Source organism: Arachis duranensis, chromosome 3, assembly GCF_000817695.3.
Source record: "Arachis duranensis cultivar V14167 chromosome 3, aradu.V14167.gnm2.J7QH, whole genome shotgun sequence".
NCBI lineage: Eukaryota > Viridiplantae > Streptophyta > Magnoliopsida > Fabales > Fabaceae > Arachis > Arachis duranensis.
Genome location: NC_029774.3, coordinates 79,022,250 through 79,048,131, shown reverse-complemented (window position 1 = coordinate 79,048,131; position 25,882 = coordinate 79,022,250). Strand labels below are relative to the sequence as shown.

Sequence of the window (25,882 nt, the reverse complement as noted above, 5' to 3'; positions counted from 1 at the left end):
AGTCACGAGTTTAAAGAGTGACACAATCATCCCATCCCAGATCCTACTCGGAATACCACAGACAAGGTTTAGACTTTTCGGATCTCAAGAATGCTGCCAATTGATTCTAGCTTATACCACGAAGACTCTGATCGCACGAAATGGAAGACTCTGTTGTCAGGAGAGGCAACCATGCGTCGTGAACCAGGAGGCCAAGAGATATGCATTCAAGCTTGTTTTTAAGTAGAACGGAAGTGGTTGTCAGGCACGCGTTCCTAAGTGGGAATGGTGATGAGTGTCACTTGATCATCACATTCATCATGTTAAAGTGCGAATGGATATCTTAGAACAAGAATAAGCTTGAATTGAATAGAAAATAGTAGTAATTGCATTAATTCATGAGGAACAGCAGAGCTCCACACCTTAATCTATGAGGTGTAGAAACTCCACCGTTGAAAATACATAAGAACAAGGTCTAGACATGGCCGAATGGCCATGCCTCCCAAATAACATGAAACAATCGAAAAAGGGTTCAAAGACCTGATCCCAAGATCAAAGGTGATCCAAAGATGAAAATATAATAGTAAAAGGTCCTATTTATAGTGAACTAGTAACCTAGGGTTTACAGAAATAAGTAAATGATATAGAAATCAACTTATGGGACCCACTTGGTATGTGCCTGGGTTGAGCATTGAAGCTTTCACATGCATAGGCTTTTTTTGGAGTTAAACGCCAGCTCTGGTGCCAGTTTGGGTGTTTAACTCCAGCTTTTATGCCAGTTCTGGCGTTTACCGCCAAAAAATGGTCTCTGACCGGCGTTTTGACGCCAATTTTGGCCATCAAATCTCGGGCAAAGTATGGACTATTATACATTGCTGAAAAGCCCAAGATGTCTAATTTTTAACGCAATTGAGAGCGCGCCAATTGGGCTTTTGTAGCTCTAGAAAATCCATTTCGAGTGCAGGGAGGTGAGAATCCAACAGCATCTGTAGTCCTTTTTCAGCCTCTGAATCAAATTTTTGCTCAGGTCCCTCAATTTCAGCCAGAAAATACTTGAAATCATAGAAAAATACACAAACTCATGGTAAAGTCCAGAAATGTGATTTTTACATAAAAAGTAATAATTATATACTAAAAACTAACTAAATCGTACTAAAAACTACCTAAAATCAATGCCGAAAAAGCGTATAAATTATTCGCTCATCACTCCTTCACCTTGTTCTCCGCCGTGGTGGCCCGGCCTTGAGCATCATTAAGTTATTTGGAGAGGGAGAGGTCCTGTTCAATGAGGCGATTGATTTCCTCACTTGCCTCTTTCACCTTCTTCTCCTCCTCGGCATGTCGGGTCTTTAGGGACTCCCCCTCGAGCATCATGTTAGCGATATCTCTCTGGGCAGCTCTATGTTTCCCATCCAAAACTTGGCACTAAGCCAAGACTGTTTCCACTTTTCTAGCAATGGTGGCAGCTCAGAGAAGGCTCCAGTACATCCATCTCGCTTGAGCGGCTAGATCCTCATCCCAGAAGAAATCCTCAGTGCCCAACAAGAGCTATGAGTCAGAAAAGAACCCCACATCAACATTTTTCTCCATCATAGTGAGAACTTTCCCTGTGCTGGAGTCAGTTTTCCTCTTCTTGGGGTTGGGGATGACGATCACTTCTACCTTTAGCTCAATCGCAACCCCTTTACCCCGCTCAGCCTCGTCGGTGGCAATGTTCTTAGAAGGTGTCTTGGTTAGAAGACGGGACTGAGCTTCACCCTCGCCGGTTAGGGGAGCCTTGGGTTTGGCAGTAGGGGTGTTCGAGCTATCCGCGTCACCTTCGGGAAAAGGTAAGTCATTAGACGGCTCAAAGAAGTATGCCCCATCGCCATCCCAACTGCAAAAGAAGCGAAAAGCAAAGTTATGAAATCGGAAGTAAAAGAGAAAGGCACAAGACAGGAAAAATGGAAGAACAATAAGGGACATAATCTTACCCACACAATCGTGACCGGCCTCCCAGTCACCCATTAAGATATGGAAATTGAGGTTTTTAGGACAAAAAATCGCCAACAAGACATCAGTGATCTATTGGTTCTGCCGACCTAATCCATCTAGGTCATTTTTATTAAGTGATTGGAGCCGGCACAGAAGCTCCAATAAGTCGGAATGCGCCTTTCTCCCAAAAGGGTGACGACCTCGAGCTGGCCTTACCTTGAAGAGAGTTTCTTTAAAACATGAAATGAATCCCCGAAGAAACCAAAGATTTTCCAGTTTTGCACAGTTCGAAAGGAAAGGTACCCCTTTTATTCTTACCCTTTCGGGAGGAATTTGTAAGCAAGAAAAAGAAGAGGAAAACGTCGATGGAGGCTGGGAGCTCCAGGTACTCGCAAACCATCTCGAAGCACCGGATGTCTACCTAGCTGTTCGGATAGAGTTGCGAGGGAGCAACGTCACACTAGTTTAAGAGGCCCATAACAAACAGAGAAAAAGGAAGACAAACTCCCAGAGCTGTGAACATGGGCTTATACACCCACATCTATTCAGGAACTCCGGGAGCCTCGAGGTTGAGCTAACAAACACGTTCTTGAGGGCCTGGCACGAAAATGTTATAGTTGGCTTTCTTGGGACCACCGCTGCATAACGCTCCCAAATTGCAAAACTTTTATAATTACTTCGCAGTCACTCTAGAGGATGTGCTCGTGACGTCGGTGGTACACCAGGTGTAACGATTCACATGAGGTTGCTGTGCCATACCTACAGTGGGGCACCACTTATGTTAAAATCTCACGAAGTCGGAAGCTTGGGCTAAGCCAAAACTAAAACTAATTTCTTCAACATCATTATTATCCTATATTATACCATCTCTAGGCCTAAATCCAGAAAAAAACACCTACGGCACCCCCTAAGAGCTAGCTAATTGGCACTAGTTCCGTCAAAGCAAAACAACAGCAAAATGCGATAATAACGGCAAAAGAAGCATCAAAGTGGGCAAAATAAATGTAAAATAGTGCTCACTTACTAGTATCTGAGACAAAAGAAGATGAAATAGAAAATTGTAATAGCACAAGATTCACAAATGGCATGGAGGCGAATGCAGCAAATTGCAGAACAAGAGAAAAAAGAAATGTCGAAGGGGGTGAGTAGCAGTTTTGAAAAGGGAGTGAAAAAAGGGAAGTAGAAAGTGAAAAACGAACGAAAAATATGAGTGTGGGGATGGTAACTATCGAGGAAGAAGCTTGAATGGCCAGGGTAAAATGGACCTTTCCACTTGCTTTCAAATCTCTCGTAAATGGCATTAAATGCCCTAGGAACGAAAACCGAAACGATACCCTAAGCAACAATTGGGGGAAGCCCACACGCGCTAGAGGCACAAATCCCGCAAACGAAGTCACGACCAGGTGAAGACAGTTGCACGGGAAGACATGAGTAAGATAAACGTGCCAATTGCGATCCTCACAGCTTGCCACGTTGGGGGTACTGTTCTGGCCTAATCCAATAAGGACTGGAGGTACACCTGACCTATTTCTGACCCGGCGAGTCCCCGACCCGCCCAAGTCAACATACCTCGCATGATGCCATCCCCTAGTGAAGGTTTGGACAGCTGGTAGATGCTTCCAGACATGGGCCCAAACGAAAGGACCCACCTGAACAGTACGGATAAAGGGAGGGGACCTACTATTCCCTCAGGTACGTCACCTTTTACCCTAATTAGCCGCCTTATTATACGGACACTTACTTTAGCATCGGAGTATCCTTGCAGGTGGCCTCATTCGCTGACTTACTGACGATCGTGGCCGCACTCTCCCTCGCTAAGCTCGCGCCTAGGTCCAGATTCTTAACATCCCACCATTGCTCAAACCTAGCCGTACAACCGACCATCCATCCCGGTGAACAATCGAACATAATTCAAGTTGAACTTGTTACTTTCATCAATGTTGATATTCTTTTTCCTTTTTTTTTTCCTTTTGAACTTTAATGTTGATATTTTGCTTGTTTTGCAAATTCTTGTGATTTTGTTGGGCTACAGCGACACTTACACATGCATTGCTTACAACCATTTTGGAGAGGGACTTATCCCGAGATTGCAGCGGCAAATTGAAATGTGTTTACACAAGATAGGTTGGATTGGAGTTACAACAAAAACATTAGGAAATTGAAATCAATAACTTTAATTGAACTTTTTCCACTCCTCCAATTGAGAATCTGTAGTTAAGATGTTGAATATGAATTATTGGATTATGATGTGGATTATGGATGATGCAGGTCTAGACACAAGCTGTGGAAGTGCTAACTGCAAGCTAATACATTCCGCTTTAGCCCAACCAAGGTAGAAACTCCTCATTCTTTTTTCTTTATTATTATTATTGTTATTATTTCTTTTCTTCTCTTTTTGTAATTTACGTTTTACATTAAACTATGTGTCAACGACTCAAGGTCACTACGTTAAGGGGGAAAAGAAAAGAAAAAAGGAAAAGAAAGGGGGCCGTACAGCGCAGAGTGGTAATTGGTAGCTTCGAGCTGAAGCCTGAAAGTGAAGACTGAAGAAGAAGAGAAATGGAATTGCTTCCGGGTCCAGCGGACGCATCTTCGATCTCCAAGAAGCATGGCTTCCGATCCCTCAAAATGGTCACCGTCGACATGGATGAACCCCTCCCCCTCCACCCCGTGGGCGTCCTCTTCGGCACCCTCGACAACGGTCTCCGCTACTACGTCCGCTGTAATTCTAAGCCCCGCATGCGTGCCGCTCTCGCTCTCGCCGTCACCGTCGGGTATTCCAAATCTAATTCATTTCTCACTTCATCCTTTTCTCCGGGTTCCCCCCTCCCCTCTTTCGCCACTGCAGTTTTCATTTTCATACTCATTCTCACCTGTTCTTGTGTGCGACTACAGTTTTGGAATTTTTTTTTATTATGTGCGCGTGCTGATTATGAAATTGATGATGAACGAAACCTCCTATTTACGGGCAGATCAGTTCTGGAAGAAGAGGATGAGCGTGGAGTTGCTCACATTGTGGAGCATCTTGCTTTCAGTGCCACTAAGATGTACACTAATCATGACATCATTAAGTTTCTTGAGAGCATTGGAGCGGAGTTCGGCGCCTGTCAAAATGCCGCCACCTCTGCCGATGACACCGTCTATGAGATGTTTGTTCCCGTTGACAAGCCTGAGCTTTTGTCTCAGGCCATTTCGGTTTTGGCTGAGTTCAGCTCTGAGGTATGTTTACTAGCGGCTATGAATTCCATGTTGGTCAGTCTTGGAGGCTCTTTTACTTTATTTGTTGTGATTAGGCTGTTTTCTGCAGATTAGAGTATCGAAAGAGGACTTGGAGAAAGAAAGGGGAGCTGTCTTGGAGGAGTACAGAGGGACTAGGAATGCCACTGGAAGGCTGCAGGATGCTCATTGGGTCTTGATGATGCAAGGGTCGAAGGTACCTCTATTGAACACAAACAATTTAATGAGTCTGTCACAATTATTTGTTATTTGGTGATAACTGATAAGTTTGGAGAGCATTTTCAAACTCGTCTCACATTCCAATAATCATGGGTGTTTATTTCCAATTTCATATATTTTATACATTTCTTCTTGTTGACATGATGTATGACAGGATATATGTAGGGTACTTTACCTAATACGGCAAGACTTAGTTGTTATTGTTGATTCTTCTTATTGTCAATTAGTTTTGCTGGAATATATACTTAATATGAGATCTTACCAAATTCATGTGATTAGAAAAGTCAAGTTGCTATTGGATGATGTTAAAATGGTCTTGTAGATAAGATGTGATTTTTGGAAATTTTATAAAATTTTGTTTTGTAAAAGCATTTGATTGATTGCAGTATGCCGAAAGGTTACCAATTGGACTAGAGAGAGTGATTCGGACAGTTTCTCCAGATACTGTGAAAAACTTTTACAAGAAGTGGTACCATTTATGCAATATGGCTGTGATAGCAGTGGGAGATTTTTCTGATGCAGAGGTTCTTTTGTAATTTATCTCTTTAAAAATTTGAATGTGCTGTTTTGGTCATGGCTTATGCTAACCTTCCTCCCACAATTTCAGACTGTAGTGGAGCTGATAAAGACCCACTTTGGCCAAAAAGTCCCTGCACCTGATCCTCCACTTATACCAACATTCCAGGTTCCATCACATGAAGAGCCACGATTTTCATGTTTTGTTGAATCTGAAGCTGCAGGGGTAAGTAAGTAATGAATCAACAACCTTTCTTCAGTGACCAGTCTATTTGTGTGAAATTAACATGCTACTCTTGGTTTGGCTAATAACAGTCTGCAGTGATGATTAGCTATAAAATGCCAGCAGACGAGCTTAAAACAGTGAAAGACTACAGAAACCTACTTGCAGAATCCATGTTCCTATATGCCTTGAACCAGAGATTCTTTAAGATATCACGCAGAAAGGATCCACCCTATTTCTCTTGCTCAGCTGCTGCTGATGTTCTAACTCGTCCATTAAAGGCTAATATAATGACTGCATCTTGCAAAGGAAAAGGGACTATTGACGCACTCGAATCAATGTTAATGGAGGTCTTTATTATTTTGAGGGCTGCATTATTTTTCTTTCGCTTTCTTCCTCTTCCACTCTTTTCTCTCTTTTTCTTTCCTAATTTATGAAGCTATGTTTTAGGTTGCAAGGGTACGGCTTCATGGCTTTTCAGACCGTGAAATAGCTATTGTTCGTGCATTGCTGATGTCAGAAATTGAATCTGCCTATTTGGAGCGGGATCAAATTCAATCTACAAGCCTAAGAGACGAATATTTACAAGTATATTTGTCTTCTTTTTCTTTTGCTCATCAAAATGTGTTACAACAAATTGTATGTTTTGGGAATAAGTTTTTCTACTTTCTTTTTTTCCCCACAGCATTTTCTCCACAATGAACCTGTTGTTGGGATTGAATATGAGGCTCAGCTCCAAAAAACTCTTCTGCCACGTGAGTTGATATATCATTTTCTTTTCTCTTCCTATATTAAATCTGTGCATGAATCCAATTTGAGAGGCCATGCAACTGACTTATATTAATTAATAACATTTTAGATATAACGGCAGCAGAGCTCTCTAAATGTTCTGACAAATTAAGGACATCATGCAGCTGTGTCATTAAGACAATTGAGCCCCAGACGTTTTCTGTAGTTGATGATCTAAAAAATATTGTAAAGAAAGTCAATCTTCTGGAGGAAGAGGGTAGAATACCTCCTTGGGATGACGAACATGTACCGGAAGAGATTGTCTCTACAAAGCCAAATATGGGGTGAGTTTGACCGCAAAAGATTTTACCCTTTTCCTAACTTACTCTTGGCTCTTAAATATCTTTCGTTACTTGAATCAGTCTTTAAGGTGTTTCACATGTGCACATATCCTTGCAGTGATAATAATTATTGTCAATTAACACTAAGTGTGTACTCTGCAGTTATTCACTAGCTCCTAGATAGCCTACTTTAGTCTTTCAAACTTCATGTTATTATGAAAGAGTTGTTGACGTGTCTTAATTTTCTTCATGGTTTTCCTGTGTGCTAATTGATAACAGTAAGAAGTAGTTGGAGTTATACCAGTCTGCTAAGTGTAATTAGAAGTGGTTAGAGTTTGTTATAACTGTGCCAGCTAGGACAAGTTAGTTATACTAATCCTTGTCTACAAATACAGTGTAATAAGTCTCTCTCTGCAGTTGGTTCAATAATCACAAATCAGAATCTTCTACACTCTTCTCAAACTCTCTTCTCTCTCAAACTCTCTTCTCCCTCATTGAACTCAAGCCTGATACCTTTCACTAATCTTTGCAGTTTTAGTGATTATCAAAGATAATTCTAGTATAAGAAGAATTAAGCATTGTTGGTTCTTGTATAACTACTACTACTTGGATTCATCTGGAGTAAAATACAGGAAGTGCATTCTCCTTGGCAAATATTATGGTTGTTTGGATTACTTTTTGGTTGTTTCTCTGCACATCTTGTTAAGATAATAAATTTATTGTTGACTAGAATTCCAGTAAGGGATTTTCCACGAGATGAGATGTTTTGTTTTGTTTTTACTGTTTCCTTTGTTGTGTTTGGCCATTAGCTCTGTTTTATTAACCCAAAGAAAGGGAAGTGCTTGCCTGTTTTTGTTTTCCCCTGTAGGACAGGACCTGATTGTTCATATTATGCTTTAAGGCATATTTCCTTCACTAAAATATTGTTTTTCTGTGAAGTACTAAAATGCCGATATAATCTGTTTAACCAGCTGGGATTTTATTGCAATGAAGGGCCAAACTAATATCTGGGTCAATTTCTTCTATTTTAAGTTATTTTTCGGAAATAACATATCCGTATCTCATTTCCCTTTTTCATCTCTCTAAATCAGGCATGTTGTGGCAGATAGGGACTATCCAAACATTGGAGCTGCTGAACTATTTTTGTCAAATGGCATGCGGATCTGCTATAAGTGTACAGACTTTCTTGATGATCAGGTTCAATTCTCAGGAATTTCTTTCCAAATTTATGATAGTTAATACATGTTGCTTAAACGGACAGTGATCTATTATTACTACATCACTGATTGACAACCTGCTTGCAATTTTATTAAATTGCATGATTAGTATGATGGAGAGAAGGGGAGCCTTGGAACAACGGTTGAGTTGTCTCCATGTGACCTCAAGGTCACGGGTCCAAGCCATTGATGTAATTATCAGGTTAGGCTGCGTACATACCCTTTGGGTGTGAGCCTTCCCCGGACCCTGCGTTAATGTGGGATGCATTATGCACCGGGTGCCCTTTTTGTGATAAGATGGAGAATTTTATTGTAATAGAACAACTCAAAGAAGTGCTAGGGGGAAAAATGCATCTTCTTGATTATGTTTTTAGGAGTCATAATTATTCTCAGATAATTTACACATCTAAGGTGTTAATTTTGTAAAATTGAAATTTACTTGTGTGGTACTGTAATTGTGAAAAATTTTGTAGAGATTTTGGGAGATAATATCTATGCTGTTTTTTCAAAGGGCAAAATACTACTAGTGCTAATATTAATTATTGCAGATGCCAAGTGTCTTAGATCATTGTTTTATTCTTTCTTCATCCTTTTCTTTCGTTATTGTGATCTTTGGTGGGATTAACAGCATTCGTGAGAAAATGCTTCTTTTCTCTTAATTTTATTTATGGATCTTTTTACTGTTATACAGATATCATTGTTTTAAGTTTCCAAGAAACTGAAGTTACTGTTAATACATGATCAGCTGTATATACTGGTTGTCATGGCAAGATTTGATTTTTATGCACATACATTATTATTAGGAATCTGGAAATACTGTTGCTCTCAGGAGTAATGTTGCCATTTTAGCATGAATTAATACTTTCTCAGCAGGTTATCTTCACAGGATATTCATATGGAGGCTTGTCTGAGCTCCCAGAGAGCGAGTATTTCTCTTGCTCTATGGGAGCAACCATTGCGGGGGAAATTGGCGTCTTTGGTTATAGACCATCTATCCTAATGGATATGCTTGCTGGCAAGAGAGCTGAAGTTGGTACCAAGATTGGTGCATATATGAGAACTTTTTCTGGTGATTGCTCACCTACTGACCTGGAAACTGCTTTGCAGGTACATTTGATTCAATTATGAAAGTTGTGTATTGAGTTTATGATTTTCTAGCAAATTGAAGCAGTCACATGACCAAGTGAGAAGATTTAAACCATTTAGTAAGGTCTAAATCAACATGTTTATGTTTAAAGCAAGAACATATTCTGAATGACCTATAAGGTAAGGCATTCATATGTGAGATATATTTCTCCATTTTTTCATCTGTTTAATGTGTACCCTACAAATACTTTTTGCGTTCTACACCTCAGTCCAATATGTGAATATCCTCTATAAGGTAACTTTTGCCATCACTTGATTTTGTACTATGCCCTATTGCTGTGTAATCCCTCAAAACCGGTAATTTTACTGCTAGCTTTTTGTCTTTGTTGGTGACCATACAATTCACCAAATGATTTATATTATAGGTGGTCGTCTGAATTCTTTGAAGTCTTGTGATCCTTGTGGCTTGTAGTGGCTTCAGCTTGAAATGTTCGATTAGCTGCCGCTTTGTTGTATTTTCTTCCTTTTATCCCAACACCTTTGGAAAAAACCTTGCATTTTTTAATCCTGTCAGTGGTAGCTGTGTGTTAAAGTTGAATGCATTTGTTAAAGAAGCACTCCAAAGAACAATCACTTGAATGTGCTTCATCTCAGCTGTTTTCTAATATGTATATTTTAATTTTCCTCATTTCTGATTGCAGCATACTGTTATTGCATAACCCAGTCTGCTGCATAATTTGTGACATTTAAAGAACCTGGGTTGAACAGCAGGGGTCTTCTGGTGAGGGGGGACAGGGTTGTTTGCTAAATCAACATGAACTGTTGATGTTTATAGTAAGATTAGTTCAAATGATCACTGTGGTGTGTCTAGTACTAGATTTAATTGCAACTATGTTTTCCTGTCATTTAAATCAGCCACATGTGACTTCCACTGGTCTATACTTATCACTTTAAATTATTCTCCAGCTTGTCTATCAGTTGTTTACAACCAATTTAACACCCGGCGAAGAAGATGTCAAAATAGTGATGCAAATGGCTGAAGAAGCAGTTTATGCTCAAGACAGGGACCCATATACTGCTTTTGCAAACCGTGTAAAGGAGCTCAACTATGGAAACTCCTATTTCTTCAGGGTATGATTATTTTCTGGTGTTACTTTAAACCATTGACTAAGTAAGACTGCTCTTGATTTTCAACTAACTGCCTGTCTTGCAGCCTATTAGAAAAAGTGACCTACAAAAAGTTGATCCACTGAAAGCCTGTGAATACTTCAGCAAATGTTTCAGAGATCCATCAACTTTTACTGTTGTGATAGTTGGGAATATTGAACCTACCATTGCAATGCCCTTGATATTGCAGTACCTAGTGAGTTAAAATTTGGAAATTCATTTCTTTAAAGCCAGGAGATATTGAATACTATTAATTTTTTCTTTTGAAATTCCTTGCAGGGTGGAATACCAAGGCCAGCTGAACCTATTATGCATTTTAACCGTGATGAACTGAAAGGATTGCCTTTCACTTTTCCAACGACCATTTCTAGGTATTTACAAGTAAAAATGTAGTAATTTTTCAGTAGTTTTGCTTCTGCAGGAAAATATGTGAAATTATTCTTAGGCTCTCAAATGTACTGCATTCTTTCTAAAGGAAAATGACCATGATTATGTACATCCATCTCCTGCAAAAGACAGTATTGTGCCTTTTTGACAATCTGGGTGTTACTAGTTTCTTTCAATTTTGTGTGGACACTGAGGTTCACTTTTAAAAGATAATGTGAACTTCCATATATGACATACTTTGTGCTTGTAGAGAAGTGGTTCGGAGTCCTATGGTGGAAGCACAATGTTTGGTGCAGCTATGCTTTCCCGTGGAGATGAAGAATGGAACGCAGGTGGAAGAAATCCACTTTGTTGGGTTCCTAAGCAAGCTTATTGAAACAAAAATAATGCAAGTTCTCCGTTTCAAGCATGGACAGGTGTATACATGTTACCTGCATTTTCCTTCAGTTGTTTTTAATTGTATACTTAGGCACTACTTCTGTGCACCAGATATACTCTGTTGGTGTTTCAGTATTCCTTGGTGGTAATAAACCCTCAAGAATAGGTGATGTTCGTGGTGACATTAGCATAAACTTCTCTTGTGATCCAGAGATATCTTCCAAGCTGGCAAGTATTCTGCATATGCTAAATAGCTAAACTTTCAATATAGTTACTCAGGTGTAATTTACTGTCTCGTAAATCATTTACAGGTGGATCTTGCTTTAGATGAAATTTTGTGCCTTCAAGAGGAAGGGCCTTCTGATCAAGATGTTGCAACCATCCTTGAAATTGAGCAAAGAGCTCATGAGAATGGATTGCAGGTTGATTTAACAGTTTTTTTTATTAGCATCATAACCTGTTCTAAGCTGTTGATGCAGCGAAATATGTGAGGTAGACATAGAAGTTCATATATCTACCATATCAACTGTAGACAACGATACAAGTCAAACACATGTTCTTCTCTCATCTCTTATGTCCCCATGTGCATTCAAATTCAAGATTTAAAGGGGTACAAGTAACATCCGACCTGTATCGTTTTCTTATTTCAGTATGTTTTTTCAGGAAAATTATTTCTGGCTGGATAGGATTTTACGCAGTTATCAATCAAGAGTCTATGCTAATGATGTTGGTGCTTCTTTTGAGGTTAGTGGTATTACTGTGTATTTTCCATTTCATTATAAGATCACCAAAGTATTAATATTCAATTCTACCTTTTCTGTTTGGGATAGAATTTAGACTGCAGTTGAATACTTTTTATTTTTTGTGAACTTAGCCCCCTCTAATATGATCTGTTTGAATGTGGCAAATTATTACAGCATTGGTTACGAAGTAATACATTTACTCATTTTAATTAGATGAAAATTGAAATTTGCGATATTGAAATTATTCCCTGGTTCAGATTCAGGATGAAGGTCGAAGAAAAGTTAGATCTTCCTTGACACCAAGAACTGCACAGTTGGCCCTGCAAAGGATGCTGCCATATCCTTGCAAAAAACAGTATACTGTGGTAATCCTAATGCCCAAGTCATCTCCTTTCCAATTACTGAAATCAGCATTCCAATCTACGCTAACAGGACATGCCAGAGAAGCAACGGTCAGTTACATTCAGGCCCCTCGCCAGGTTTTATTTTGGCCGGACTATAATAATATAATAATACAACAATAATCTATCTCATTACTATCTTTTATTTTTCTGGCAGATTTTAGTAGGAATCGCTGCCATGGTGGTTCTTGGTATTAGTTTGTGGAGACATTCACGGAGTGCCCAAAGTAGCAAGTAGCACACGTGTTTAGAGGAGCGTAAGTTTTCAAATTTCAACTGCTTCTTCACTCTTCAGGTTAACAGAAGATATCATAAGACGTACATATGAGCATGAGCACTGATCACTCAAAAACACAGGTTTTTGTGAATTAGGGGGAAAATTAGGTAGGTGTTTATTCTATTTGGGCTCAATGAGATCTAGAAACATGTTTTAATTGATTTATGCTGCTGCACAGAGTTGTTCATGCACCTTGGTCGCATCTTTACTCAAAAAAGGGAGAACGGAACTCATACAGTTACACACACAAGGGGGGTGGGGGGATGATGGGGAAACATTTGTATTACCAAGTTTGGTTTCTTTAGTTGGTGATTTTCTTATGTTATATTCAGAGTAAATAGTCAAAATAATCTTTCAAATTTTATTCGTTAGTTAAATTGATTTTTATTCAATCAAATTCTTTTCTACTCCATTTTCCATTCAAATTTCTTTATTTTCACTTTTGTTAGGATTTTAAACCTCACAGAACTATGGCTATATTCTGTTAATTTTGAATTTTTGATATATTGATAATATAAAATATTTTAGACCACTATTTAATTATATTTGTTTTTTTTTTTCTGAATGACTATTTACCTTAGCAATGTATATAGGGCTGGTAATATGAACCCTAGCTAACCTAATCGGATAGGGTTGTTTACTCCTATCCACCTTTAATATATTATAATATATATATTAAAAGGGTTAACCACAAAACGTTCCTAAATTATTTAAACGTAGACAAAAGTATACTCGAATTTTACTATTGACAAAAATGTCTTTAAATAATTTAAAAATACAATACCCAATAGTAAATATATATTTTTAAAAAATATTTTAAAAATTCAATTTTGATGAATTTTTTGTAAGTATGATTATAAAAATAATATATTATTATACATAAAAATTGGTAATTTTTTGTTAAGTATATAATTTTTTATAATTATTTTTGTTAGCAACCAATAATACTTTTAAAAAATCACAAAATAATATATACTTAACAAAAAATCACAATTTTAAGAATAATGATATTTTATTTTTTTAATTATTTTTGTAAAAAATTGCATCAAAATTCAATCTCTAATGTATTTTTTAAGAAATACATATTTAATGTTAATTTTTTTGTAAGAATATCTAACATTAAATATGTATTTCTCAAAAAAATATACTAGAGATTGAATTTTGATACAATTTTTTGCAAGTATGATTAAAAAAATGAGATATTAGTATCCTTAAAATTTGGTGATTTTTCGTTGAGTATATATTTCTTTTGTAATTTTTTTTGTTAACAATCAATAATATTTTTAAAAAATCACAAAAAATATATACTTAAAAAAATTATCAAATTTTAAAAATAATAATATCTCATTTTTTTAATTATTCTTGTAAGAAATCACATCAAAATTTAATCTCTAACGCATTTTTTGAAAATATATATTCGCTGTTGGGTATTGTTGTTATGTTTTTAAATTATTTAAAGGTATTTTTTTCGATAGTAAAATTCGGGTGCATTTCTGTCCGCGTTTGAATAATTTGAGAGCATTTTTTGTGGTTAATCCTATTTAAAAATTATATATGTAGTGAAGGAAGTGAGTATTGAATCCATAATCTCTTCTTGTAAAAGTTTAAAATAACTACTAAACTAATTATTTTTTAATTACTAATTTAGTACGTTTGTTATTTAAAGAGGAATGTTGCAAGAATTTAGAGTTACAAAAAGAATGAGGAGACATTTATCTTTGTTTGTCTTATTTTTTTAAGATTTTATTATTTTTAGTTTTAATTTGAATTTAATTTTTTATTTTTTATTTTATTAATATGTATGAAAAATGAAATGATTGAATTTTGTATTTAGTTGAAAAAAATTTGATTTTTCTGCAAGTAGGGTCGAATAGAATAGAGTTGAAAATTTTAACCCGGATAGGATTTTTCAACTTGCAGGTAGGGTAGAATAGGGTTGAGTTAAAAGTTTTCAATTTGAAAATAAGATTAAGGTAAAGTCTAAATCATATTCTATTTTATTCATTATTAGTCCTAACAATATAAATAGTGGTGATTTTTTTTGACACATTATTACGTAATTGGATGCCCGTGTAAGATTATTTTACACGTATCCAAATTGAATTCTATTTTAAATTTATTGGGGTATTTTAAACTTCATATATTTGAAATACAATTTTAAAATGTTGAAAGCGAGTTTAATTTTTTTAAAATATAGTTTTCAAAACCAACACGTTTGAAATGTACGAATGAAGAAAATGGAAGATCAATCAAATATTAAAAGACGAGAAATCGATTGCGTGTGAGTAAGGGATAAACATGGAAACAAGCGTAGAGAAGAAATCAACAAAAATAACAAATAAATAAATAATGTTTCAAGAATTATAAGTTATAAAAATGTTTAGTTGGGGTATGAAATTGCTATAATCCAGAAGAAACTTTTATAAATAAGTGTAAATTAAAATAGAAAAGTTTAAATTCTCTTTTTTTTATTAATTTAATTGAATTTGGTTATCAAATTAATTTGATTATATAATATGACGTTTTAACTGGTTTGAGGAGATACTATAAGTCTAATAAGTAAATACCCTTTCCAGCTCCTATCCATTTTGAAAATTGACTACACGCCCCCTAACCTTTGTAAATTATTAAATCGGCCCTTATCCATGTACTTCGTGATACCAATTAGCCCTTGAGTTGGTTTTTCCGTTCAAAGTCGACAGAAAACGCTGAGGTGTAACGTGCAACCCGTGACATGGCGTTGTATCATCAAACGTGGATTGCTCTGTGGGCATGTAGACAAATAAGTCCCTGCACACTCAGCAAAGTGACGTCGTTTTAAAAAGAAGTCCTTTTGCTCGTTTAGGGTGAAAACTCAGTCTCCCCATTTATGAACCCTAACACTAGTGCCTGAAACATGAGCAATCCAGAGCAATATTCAACCTCTAACACACGCCATATCTGGAGGAAGAATATGGTGGGTTCGAGTAGCAATGCAAGTGAGGGTAAGAAGGCCAAGTTCCAGCACCCTAAATGCAAGTGTGGCACCTATGCAGTCATGCAACAGTCTAGGACAGCCAAGAACCCAGACAGAATCTTCCTGGGTTGTTCCTACTATGGCGTAAGTGTGCACCCATCTTCAGTTTATGTAATCAACTTCCTACGTTGTTTAACAAGTTGTATTCACTATAATGGCGATTGCAGATGGAGCAACGTCACTGTAACTTTTTTGTTTGGCTGGACGAACTGATTGCTAAACGTTTTGGGCATGAAGATGACAATGATGTTCAAGGAAGAATGATGATGGTGGAGAAAAGGTTGGAGCAACTGGAATTCAAGATTGAAGATGAATATGAAGGAAAATAAAAAAAATGTAGTGATACCCATGGTGTGTTTGTTATGCTGGCAATGTTAATTCTGTTAACAGCAATTGTGTTTGTAGTGTTTTAGGGTATATTGTGTTGCTTTAAGTGATGCATGGACAAGGTTAATTTGCTCTGTAATTGTAGATTCTAAATGAATTGAATGTGAATTTTTCTTTGTAATAATGTAAAGGCTGAACCCAAGATAACTCTGCACAATGCTGTATAAGCTAAAAGTATAATGTTTATATTCATATTGCTAAGCACAAAAGCATTTACATATTGAGCCAAAATCATCAGCACATGTCTGAATTCACAAAACAAAAAACATGTTCCAGTAGTGTAAAGTGTATTACTTCTTATAACTTGACAACCAAAAAACTTTACACCAAAATATTCATAACTATAACTACGATTATGTCATTTTTGAAGTCTTGGTAGCCTAAACCCATATGTTGGCTTGAATTTGTGGGGTGCATTTAGGCCTGGTGTGGGAATAAACATGAAGGGAGTTGTGGCAGTCCCTTAGTCAGTTGCTCCTTCAGTTGGAAGTTGTTGCTGAGTTGATGGTTGTGAGATTGAAGTTGTTGCTTGCTGTAGAGGTGGCTGAACTGTTGGGGCTGTGGCCTGCTGTTGAGGGTGGTGCACTGTAGGTGCTGGAGGTCTAGTTATAGCTTGCTTAGGTCTAAAATTTGGCCCGTGGTTAAAAACAGTTGGGGTAGCAGGGTTTGAGGGCTCAGTGTTGTAGTCCACACCCTAAACCACATGAAAACAATTCAATTTATCGTATATGCTCTTGGGCCAATTAATTTTATAGTTAAAGGGTATGAATCTGTAAAATAACATTACCTCTACTGGTGGTTAGGCAGAGTGTGAAGATTGAGTGTCAACCCTTGTCTCTTGTTGGACTGAATAAGTGTTGGAGGTCTTTGGGACTTTTTTCTTTTGCCTTTTTGCTTTACCCTGTGAAAGACACATGAGAAGCAAAGTAAGCACAGCCATGATAGAAAAAAAAACTTAAAGTTTAGGGTCTCAGACAAAAAACTACCACTAGATCAATAGATGTGGCAGTAACATTTTGGGGAACATTGGTTCCAACTTCTTCCTCAGCCTGTGCAAATCCAAAAATAACATCTCAACTACTATACTGCTCAATTGAATAGAGGAAATAACAACTACTACAATGGAAAAGAAAAATATGTAGAACTCCTTTAACATGTGCTTCCTGCTGATCTGGAGGTGGCTGTGATGATTGGTTTCCAGTTTGTTGTTGCTTTGCCTTCTTTCGTTTTGGCTGCCAATTCGGATTTGCAGGAGGGCCTTTGCAAGTCATGTAGTAGTGTCCCTTTTGCCCACATTTACTGCATGTTACTTGGAATGACTTCCTGACCTTGTGACCTTGCTGCTGCATTTGTGACTCAGCCACCACATCAACAACCCTTTTTTTGGTTGGTCTCCCAGGGGGTCTCCTAATGATTGGTGCCTCTGGACGCAACCTGTTGGTTTCTTCCCAAAACTCCTCAGAATTCACTGGTTTAATGGAGTCCCCATAAGTAGCCCGAACAGCTTCCATTGTAAGCCATTTGTGTGCAAAATCCTCTGGCTTCAGCCCTTATTTCCTTAACCTTGAGATAGCAGCCACTGCATGCTTGCATGGCAACCCTGGTAGGATAGATACATAAATGACTTTTACTCAATCAATATTTACTTAAATCATTTCCAAGAAATCAGTTGATGAATAAACCTGTTAGTTGCCAAACGTTGCAAGCACATATTTGTCTTTGCAAATTAACAGCCACTCTGGTTTGGTACCTCTGGACTTCAAACAATACCCTTGCCTCATCCCCAGCCCACTCTACTGTCCACTTATTGCTCTCAGGAATGATTTACTCATCCAGCCTTAGTTGTTGAACTGGAGCCAATTTACCCTTGCATTTGCTTATTTTGTGCTTGTGCGCTGCCATCTTTCGCATAATGTAACTTCGAAGCTCCTCGCACATAGTTAAAATCGGTTTCTCTCTATACTCCACGATCTTGGCATTCCAAACTTCGCACATGTTATTGGTGATATTGTCACACTTCGGGCCATGGCTAAAGTAAGCCTTCGTCCATGCACCAGGATCAAACTTCCGTAGATACTTCTAAGCGTCCTTGTTCACCTTCTTCACAAGTTCCATTGAGTCTTTGAATTCTCTCATTGTTGTTCTCTTAGCAGCCTTCCAAACTAGCCCTTTTGTGTGCTTGTCCTTAAAGTGCTTGATGAAGTTTTTCTATATATGTAAGACACAATTCCTATGATGGGCTTGTGGCATTACCTCATGCAATGCCTTAGCCAACCCCTGCAATAACAATTCATAAGAACAGTTGAATTAACAAGTAAGCACAGAACACAAACCATATAACAAAAAGAAACACAAAGAATGAAGTAATGTAACTTTCTACTGGTTGGATATGAAGTTTCACCCATTGGCAGCCACAGGACCAAGATCATCGTGCAGAATTGAAAGAAACCATTTCCAGGATTCAGTGTTCTAAAAAAAAACACAAAGAAGGAAGTAATGTAACCTTCTGCTGGTCAGACATGAAGTTCCACCCATTGGCAGCCACAAAACCAAGTTCATCGTGCATGATTGAAAGAAACCATTTTCATGAATCAGTGTTCTCAGCTTCAACTACAGCAAATGTTATAACAAAGAAACTATTATTGGCATCCTGCCCCACAGCTGACAACAAATGACCACCAAAGTACCCTTTTAAGAAGCATCCATCCAATCCGATCAGAGAGCGACAGCCCGCCTTGAAGCCGTTCTTGCAAGCATCCAGTGAAATGTACAACCTATTGAAGAGTGGACGACCCTTCGACTGAGGAATTACATCAATCATACCAGTGGATCCAAGATTGTTTCTGTGAATTTCATTTAAGTAGTCATGTAGCTTTCCATATTGTTCTCGCTCCTTTCCAATTGCTTTCTCTCTAGCAGCTTTCAAGGCTATGTATATCATCCTATAGTTTATATGGACATTATAGTCCTGCTTCATGTGCTCTAGTGCCTCTTTCAGAGTCATTAGCGTTGAGTTACCAACCTTTTTACCAATTTACTTGTCACCCAAGCTCTATCAGCCATGTTACTGCTCAAATTCCTACCACAGTTGTGCTCTCCAATGAATGTCTTGATTTGAAAACTTAGACTCTAACTATTATGAGAGCAAAACACCAGCCATGGACAACCCTCCTCAGCACACCTTGCTCTAATCCTCTTTGGCTCATTCTTCAAATACATAAGCTCTTTTCTCTCATATACAAAGTAGTCCTTAAGTGCTTGCTTGAACATTGCCATGGTCTCAAAGTATTATCCAACCTGAAACTGAACATCACCATACTCTGCATCCTCATTGAAGTCAGGATATCTTGCCTTATGCTCCTCATTTGAGTCAAAAATTGAAAAGTTAAATGCCTCAGACTCATGTTCGTATGGCTTATCCAGGTCTGAGTCCAATTCCTCAGCCACTGGATCTGAATTGGACTTATCCCTTGCCTCATCATTTGGGTCAACATCACCTGGCCCATTATCTTGATCTCCACTAGGCCTACTGTTTGGCTCATTGTCTGCTTCTTGTTGGGATAGAACATGTTTTCTTTTTCTTCCAACATACCTATTTGCCTTCTTCTTCTTAGTACTAGGAGATATGTTCTTATCACCAAAACTACCAGGTAGTGCATTTTTCTTCTTCTTAGGTGTCTGTTGTCTAACACAACTCTTCTTCCTAGCACTCTTTTGTCCAGCATTCATTGCCTCTTTCATCCTCACACTAGGCTGTTTCTTCCTCACACTCTTCCTCTGTACATTTACTTCCTCATCACTACTACTACTATCGGATTCTAATCCAGTTGGAGGGGGGTAGGGTTCGTCTTCAGTTGTTTCATATCCGTCATCGGAAGAAGGTGAATCTACCTCAACAACATCAGGCCCATATACTGGTTGACTAACATCATGCTCAAAGTAAATAATCAGCAAATCCGACTCCACATTCTCCATCTTTTTATCACACATTTCATTGATTTCCTTATCTCCTTTAAGAACATGCAACCCATACTCTAAATCAAGGGCACTGCCATCATACCAATACATCTGTTTGTAACTTGTATACCCTAAACCCTTGAACATTTTCTCCAAATCCTTGAAATTAACATAATCTATGTCTAATGGAGGAAATGTCTCAATACTACCGTCACAGTAGAACAATGCACCATCTTCATCCCATTCAAACCAACCCCCATGATGAAAAACAGGGACTATTTCATATGACATCTATTAGAACAACAATGTGCAATAATTAGAAATTAATTAACTACTTCCATCACGCCTCATTTTAACATTTTAGAACATGCATGGGGTGATCACTAATCCAAATCATTATTAACAATAACCAAGTTCAGTAAAAAAAAATGGAGCAACACAAGCTAACAAAGCTTCAAGATCAGATAGCGACACTAACCTTAGTAGCACCGTTAGTTCCTCCGTCTGCAGCACCGCCAACACCTCTCTGTTGGAAGTCTCTGTCAGCTTGCTTGGAGGAAAACGTTTCGATCTCTTAGGGTTTCTTCGTAATTTTGAGGAGAGAACGAGGGTGATGTATGGTAATTGAGGTGTGCACAAGGGGGAGAATGTGATTTCACCCCAAACGAGCAAAATGATGCCAAGCAAAATGACGTCGCTTTGCTGAGTGTGCAGGGGCTTATTTGTCCACATGCCCACAGAGCAATCCACGTTTGATGATACAATGCTACGTCACGGGCTACACGTTACACCTCAACATTTTCCATCGACTTTGAACGGAGAAACCAACTCAAGGGCTAATTGGTACCACGGAGTACATGGATAAAGGCCGATTTGGTAATTTATAAAGGTTAGGGGGCATGTAGTCAATTTTCAAAATGGACAGAGACCGAAAAGGATATTTACTCAAGTCTAGTTGTATACATACAAAAATATAAAAATAAGGATAAAACATAGTTTTATCTTTAAAATTTGTCACAAATTTTAAAAATATCTTCAAGTTTTTTTTTTTGTTTTAATTTTACCATAGAAGCTTTTTATGTACACCAATTATATCTCTAAAAGCTAAAATTTTAAAACACATTCAATAATAATACTTGACAACAAAAAATTATTTGTTTATGTTAAAATTTATTCTTCTGAAATTCTTACCGAATTAAATTTGAATTTCTTAAATATTGAGTTCCTATGGATATAAATCATACAATTGATGCAAATAAAAATTTCTGAAATAAAATAAAAAATATTTTAAAAATTTTTCAAAAAGTTCAGAAATAAAAAATATATTTTCTCTTAGAAAAAACTTCTTTTACGAATATTTAGGCCAGTACCGAACCTTAAACGAAATCATAATTGAGATGATGGCCCATGGGTTAGACCTATCTCATCGACCCAACAAACAGACAAAATGAATACATAAAAGGCCTGGCCAATAGGCTCTTTTAGGGTTTTTATATTCGACCATCCCTCTCTTTGTGTTCCCTTTAATATCTGTATCCTTGCGCCAACCTCAAACCCTTGCAAATCCGAAAAGGTCTCTCTCTCACTCATTCACTCACCCACACATACACTCCATCACAGATTCAATTTCTATTTATGTATTCCGTTGACGAGATATTTCTGTTTGTGCAGTGCAGGAGGTAAGTAAACATGGTGGAAAAGACCAAGGGTAGGAAGGAAGAGGTTGTTACTCGAGAGTACACCGTCAACCTCCACAAACGCTTACATGGCTGGTGCTCACTCACTCTTTCAACTTTGCTTCTACCATTTCTGCTTATTAGCGCTTTTGATTAATAATACCAAATGTTTACAGTTTACTCATATGTCAAATTATTGTAAAATGTTATAATTAGTCCCGTCTTTTTCCGTTGCTTTCTCTAGTTAGTTGTGGTGCGTTATGCACAAATGAAAAGCATTTCTTGTTTGTTGCTAATGACTTAGATTTCCTAATGATCCATACTTTTTTATTATTACATATGAAATGATAACCCCCTTGATAAATTCAGTAATTTCCTAATAAAGTTTGTAGTTATTTACATTTGGAACAGTTCATACTGTAATTACATTTCATGATAACTTAGTAGTTAATTGTTGTCATTATGCAAAACAGCACCTTCAAGAAGAAGGCTCCTAAAGCAATAAAGGAGATAAGGAAGTTTGCTCAGAAGGCCATGGGGACTAATGATGTGAGAGTGGATGTGAAGCTGAACAAGTTTGTGTGGAGCCAGGGGATCCGGAGTGTGCCGAGAAGGATCCGGGTGCGCATTTCCCGCAAGAGGAACGACGATGAGGATGCAAAGGAAGAGCTTTACTCCCTTATTACAGTTGTTGAAATCCCTAAGGAAGAGCTTAGAGGTTTGGGCACCAAGGTCATTGAAGATGAGGATTGATCTTCTATATATATTTTTTCCTGAAATCTTAGAGACATACATGTAGTTGTGACAATTTCAGTCTGGTTCTTTCTAATTTTTGTAGCAAATTATCCATCCTTATAGTTAACTAATATGGTTTATCCGTTTTCTATTTGATTTTATTGAGCCTTTGTACCTTCGGGATGTGCGAGTTTATAGACGATTCCCTCTGTTTTGTCTGCTTTACTGAGTTGAAGCCTAATGAAAGAGCTTTGTATTTTTGGCGCGCTTATTCAGTTATTCCTCATGTTTCTTTTGATTACTGCCAAGGGTGTTTTGGAAACAGACAACTCATTGAAAACAAAATGATCTTGCTGAACACAATGCAATGGATGGTTATTTTATAAACTGCTACTTTGTTTTAAACAAGCAATTCAATAATTTTGTTTTTCATCCTATTTTCGCATAGGATGTATGTAGTAAAAATTAGTTATTAAATAAGTTATGTATTTGTGTATAATTGTATTTTGTATTTTAAGTTTCATGGTATATTCTATGAGTGATGAGTCATGAGTGATTGGTTTGAGAACTGAGTTTTTGTGTATATGTAGTATGGATGCTCACATTAAATGCCTCACTCGATTTAAACATGCAAATTATATTCCACAAAATGGATAAAGATGAACTTCCGTCTAGGAAGTTTCAAAGACTAATTTTTTGGGCTTTAAATTTATAAAAGTTATATTAATATTATTTAGTACAATTTTTTAAAGATATTTTAAATTTTTAATAAAATTGTTTAAGAATTTTTGAAGAAGACAAGAAATTTGACTTCTTTTCTTTTCAAAAGTTGTTTTTTATTTTTATTTATTAAAATAATTTTAAAATAAGTATTTCTATGATAAAAATTTAAATATAAAATAATTTATTTGCAAACTACTTTTAATATAATTCATTATATTTTAAGGTTTTTTTTCAAAAGTAATTAATTAAGTTATTTATTCAAATTTATCTTTATTTTTTAGAGTCAAACTAATAGTTTCTTCATAGAATGGTATGTTTTTCCAAAAAAATGTATGTCAATATTTATTTTTTTTATAAAACTAGTGTACTCGTATTTTGTACGGGATAATATATAAAATTATATAAAAAAATTTATTAAAAAATTAAATAAATATATATAGTAATTATTATTATTATAAATATTTTATAATTTAAAAATATTAAAAATAAATAGTATGTTAGGAGTTTTTGAATTGATTGCGAAAAATTAAAGTGACAAGAATCTAAAAGAAAAGAATAACAAACAATTAAATTAAAGCAACTAAAATTATCAATCAAACATTTAATTAACTAACAAGCATGAAAGAAAAGGATAGCAGCAATAATGTCATATAGCTAAATATATGAAATCAATCTAAGAGAGCAAAGTTAATAAGGGAAATGACAATCAGTCAATATAAAAAACCTTGGCTATGAGTGAGAATTGGATTCCTATCCTCATTATCATCCTCAATTGTGATGGTAATTGTCTATTGATCTCACTTAGTTATTCTCTAACAATTTAAGAAAAATCATGTGAGCACAATTAACTCTAGTCCACAAGTCCTAGTCAATTCCTAGTGAAAGACTAGATATAGTGGAGTTCAAGATAACTAGCAACCTTCAATTACCAATGAACAATAGATATTGACAATTCAAGAGTCTTCAATTACTAAACCCCAAAGCCTACAAATCTACTCTATATTCATAAGTGACATTTTCACAAACACTTGGTGAGCACTATAAAAGACAACATAAAATTGAGAAAGCAATCCAAATTAAAGCTACCCACTGTTAATAATCAACAAGAACAAAGCAAATAACACAAATGAAACATGAAAAACCTCAATGCATTAACTAGAAAGTAAATCCAACAAGATCCAAAATCATAAACCAAGGTAACTTGAATTACAAGACCACTAAGCAAAATTAAAGAAGAAGAACTACAATTATAGTAATAAAACTGAAATTAACAAAGGTCTAATCCATGAATTGAAACAAAAGTGAGCAAAGAACAAGAAAACCTAGAGAGGAGGAGTTTCTCTCTCTAGAAGTAAAAACTATGTAAAATCTCACTAATAGAATGTTCTCCCTAAGCCTCCTTCACCCCCTAGCCTCTAATCTTCAAATTGGGCATGAAACTGGGTCAAAGGAGCTTAGAAATTGCCCCCAGCATCTTTCCATTAATGAGGCACATACAGGAATTCCTGCGTATGCGGCAAGTGCTCCACGTACGCGGATAAAGTGAAAACCAGATGATGCATACGTGGCATCAAGGATGCGTATGCGGCCCTAAAGAAATCCCAATCTTCATTTCTTCATGATTTTCTTCCCTTTCTTGCTTCCTTTTATACTTCTTCATGTCCATCCTTGATCCTTAAACCTAAAATCACTTAACAGACATATCAAGATTTCAAATAGAATTTAAGGGAATTATAGATAGCATTTTTAAAGCCTAAAAAGCATGTTTTTCCACCTAGGTACAATTTGTAGAACCTATGCACAATTACTCAAGAGGGGGGGTGAATTGAGTAAACCAACAACAATGAACCTTTTTGATGAATTTAAAGATAATATGCAAATGTGTTATTGTACTAGTATTTTTCCAAGAGCTTAACTCAATTGCTAAGCATTTATAAGGAGCTTTTACTTTCCAATAGACACCAACTCAAATAAATTGATCAAGTTTTTCACCAATCGGACTTAAGCCACTCCTTAAGTACTTACGAAGCTACTTTACGATCACAATTTATTTGCTTTAAAGGTAAAAGACAATAATATTGAAAAGATGAGTTTGGAGAGATGCAAACGCTATTTAGAGTGGTTCGGCACAATTCTTGTCCTACGTCCACTTTCTTTCTCAATCGCAATTGAGAAGTTCCACTATTGCCAAGCTTCAAGGTGCTCGCGCAAAACCTTTTACAATCCGAGTCCTTAGTTTCTAACACCTCACGGTATATAATCACCACTCGTATACTAACCCACTCCACTTAGAGATACCTTCTCTAAAATTTGCCTTGAGTACTTAGTATACCTCTTTGGTATCCTCACCAACTATAGTGTTTATAACTCTTGACTCAACCTTGGAGATCACACTCCAATTTACAAGGTGTACAAGAAAACAATTCTCAAAGAATTGTTGAGATGAAAAGAGTGCTCTCTAGAAGAGTGTGTGATTACAAGTTTTGCACTATTGAACCAATTGATATTGCTCTC

General features: G+C 36.7%; 2 protein-coding genes across 7 annotated transcripts; both read left to right on the top strand.

Annotated features, from left to right (window-relative positions):
• Nucleotides 1–4,161: 4,161 nt before the first annotated feature.
• Nucleotides 4,162–13,181, top strand: LOC107479596 (zinc protease PQQL-like). 5 transcript variants are annotated; one of them, XM_021138539.2, is made up of 21 exons: nt 4,162–4,285; nt 4,393–4,727; nt 4,926–5,172; nt 5,261–5,386; nt 5,796–5,933; nt 6,017–6,151; nt 6,241–6,498; nt 6,599–6,736; nt 6,834–6,903; nt 7,008–7,221; nt 8,310–8,415; nt 9,309–9,542; nt 10,488–10,652; nt 10,735–10,884; nt 10,968–11,059; nt 11,326–11,491; nt 11,565–11,681; nt 11,765–11,875; nt 12,117–12,197; nt 12,454–12,648; nt 12,755–13,181. In XM_021138539.2, the coding sequence occupies exons 2-21, from the start codon at nt 4,513–4,515 to the stop codon at nt 12,833–12,835; spliced, it is 3,039 nt and encodes a 1,012-aa protein (XP_020994198.1). In that variant the 5' UTR covers nt 4,162–4,285; nt 4,393–4,512; the 3' UTR covers nt 12,836–13,181. The 5 variants fall into 5 exon arrangements, 4 of the variants coding, with proteins under 4 accessions (XP_020994198.1, XP_052115184.1, XP_015955208.1 ...); XR_008007129.1 differs by lacking the exon at nt 4,162–4,285 and having other exon boundaries at nt 12,755–12,981; nt 13,053–13,181; XM_052259224.1 differs by lacking the exon at nt 4,162–4,285 and having other exon boundaries at nt 4,390–4,727.
• Nucleotides 13,182–21,694: 8,513 nt separating this feature from the next.
• On the top strand, nt 21,695–22,916 carry LOC107479597 (60S ribosomal protein L31). Of its 2 annotated transcripts, none has more exons than XM_016099724.3 (3): nt 21,695–21,807; nt 21,906–22,006; nt 22,384–22,916. In XM_016099724.3, exons 2-3 carry the CDS (start codon nt 21,924–21,926, stop codon nt 22,661–22,663), a joined length of 363 nt encoding a protein of 120 aa, XP_015955210.1. In that variant the 5' UTR covers nt 21,695–21,807; nt 21,906–21,923; the 3' UTR covers nt 22,664–22,916. The 2 variants fall into 2 exon arrangements, with proteins under 2 accessions (XP_015955210.1, XP_015955211.1); XM_016099725.3 differs by having other exon boundaries at nt 21,700–21,807; nt 21,911–22,006.
• Nucleotides 22,917–25,882: the final 2,966 nt, after the last annotated feature.

Excerpts from the sequence above, each read along its gene's own strand:
- LOC107479596 (XM_021138539.2), top strand. The coding sequence starts at position 4,513 with ATGGAATTGCTTCCGGGTCCAGCGGACGCATCTTCGATCTCCAAGAAG. Across the intron at positions 6,904-7,007 it reads CCAAAAAACTCTTCTGCCAC|ATATAACGGCAGCAGAGCTC; the intron begins GTGAGTTGATAT and ends ATAACATTTTAG. Across the intron at positions 12,198-12,453 it reads ATGTTGGTGCTTCTTTTGAG|ATTCAGGATGAAGGTCGAAG; the intron begins GTTAGTGGTATT and ends TCCCTGGTTCAG.
- LOC107479597 (XM_016099724.3), top strand. The coding sequence starts at position 21,924 with ATGGTGGAAAAGACCAAGGGTAGGAAGGAAGAGGTTGTTACTCGAGAG. Across the intron at positions 22,007-22,383 it reads CACAAACGCTTACATGGCTG|CACCTTCAAGAAGAAGGCTC; the intron begins GTGCTCACTCAC and ends TATGCAAAACAG.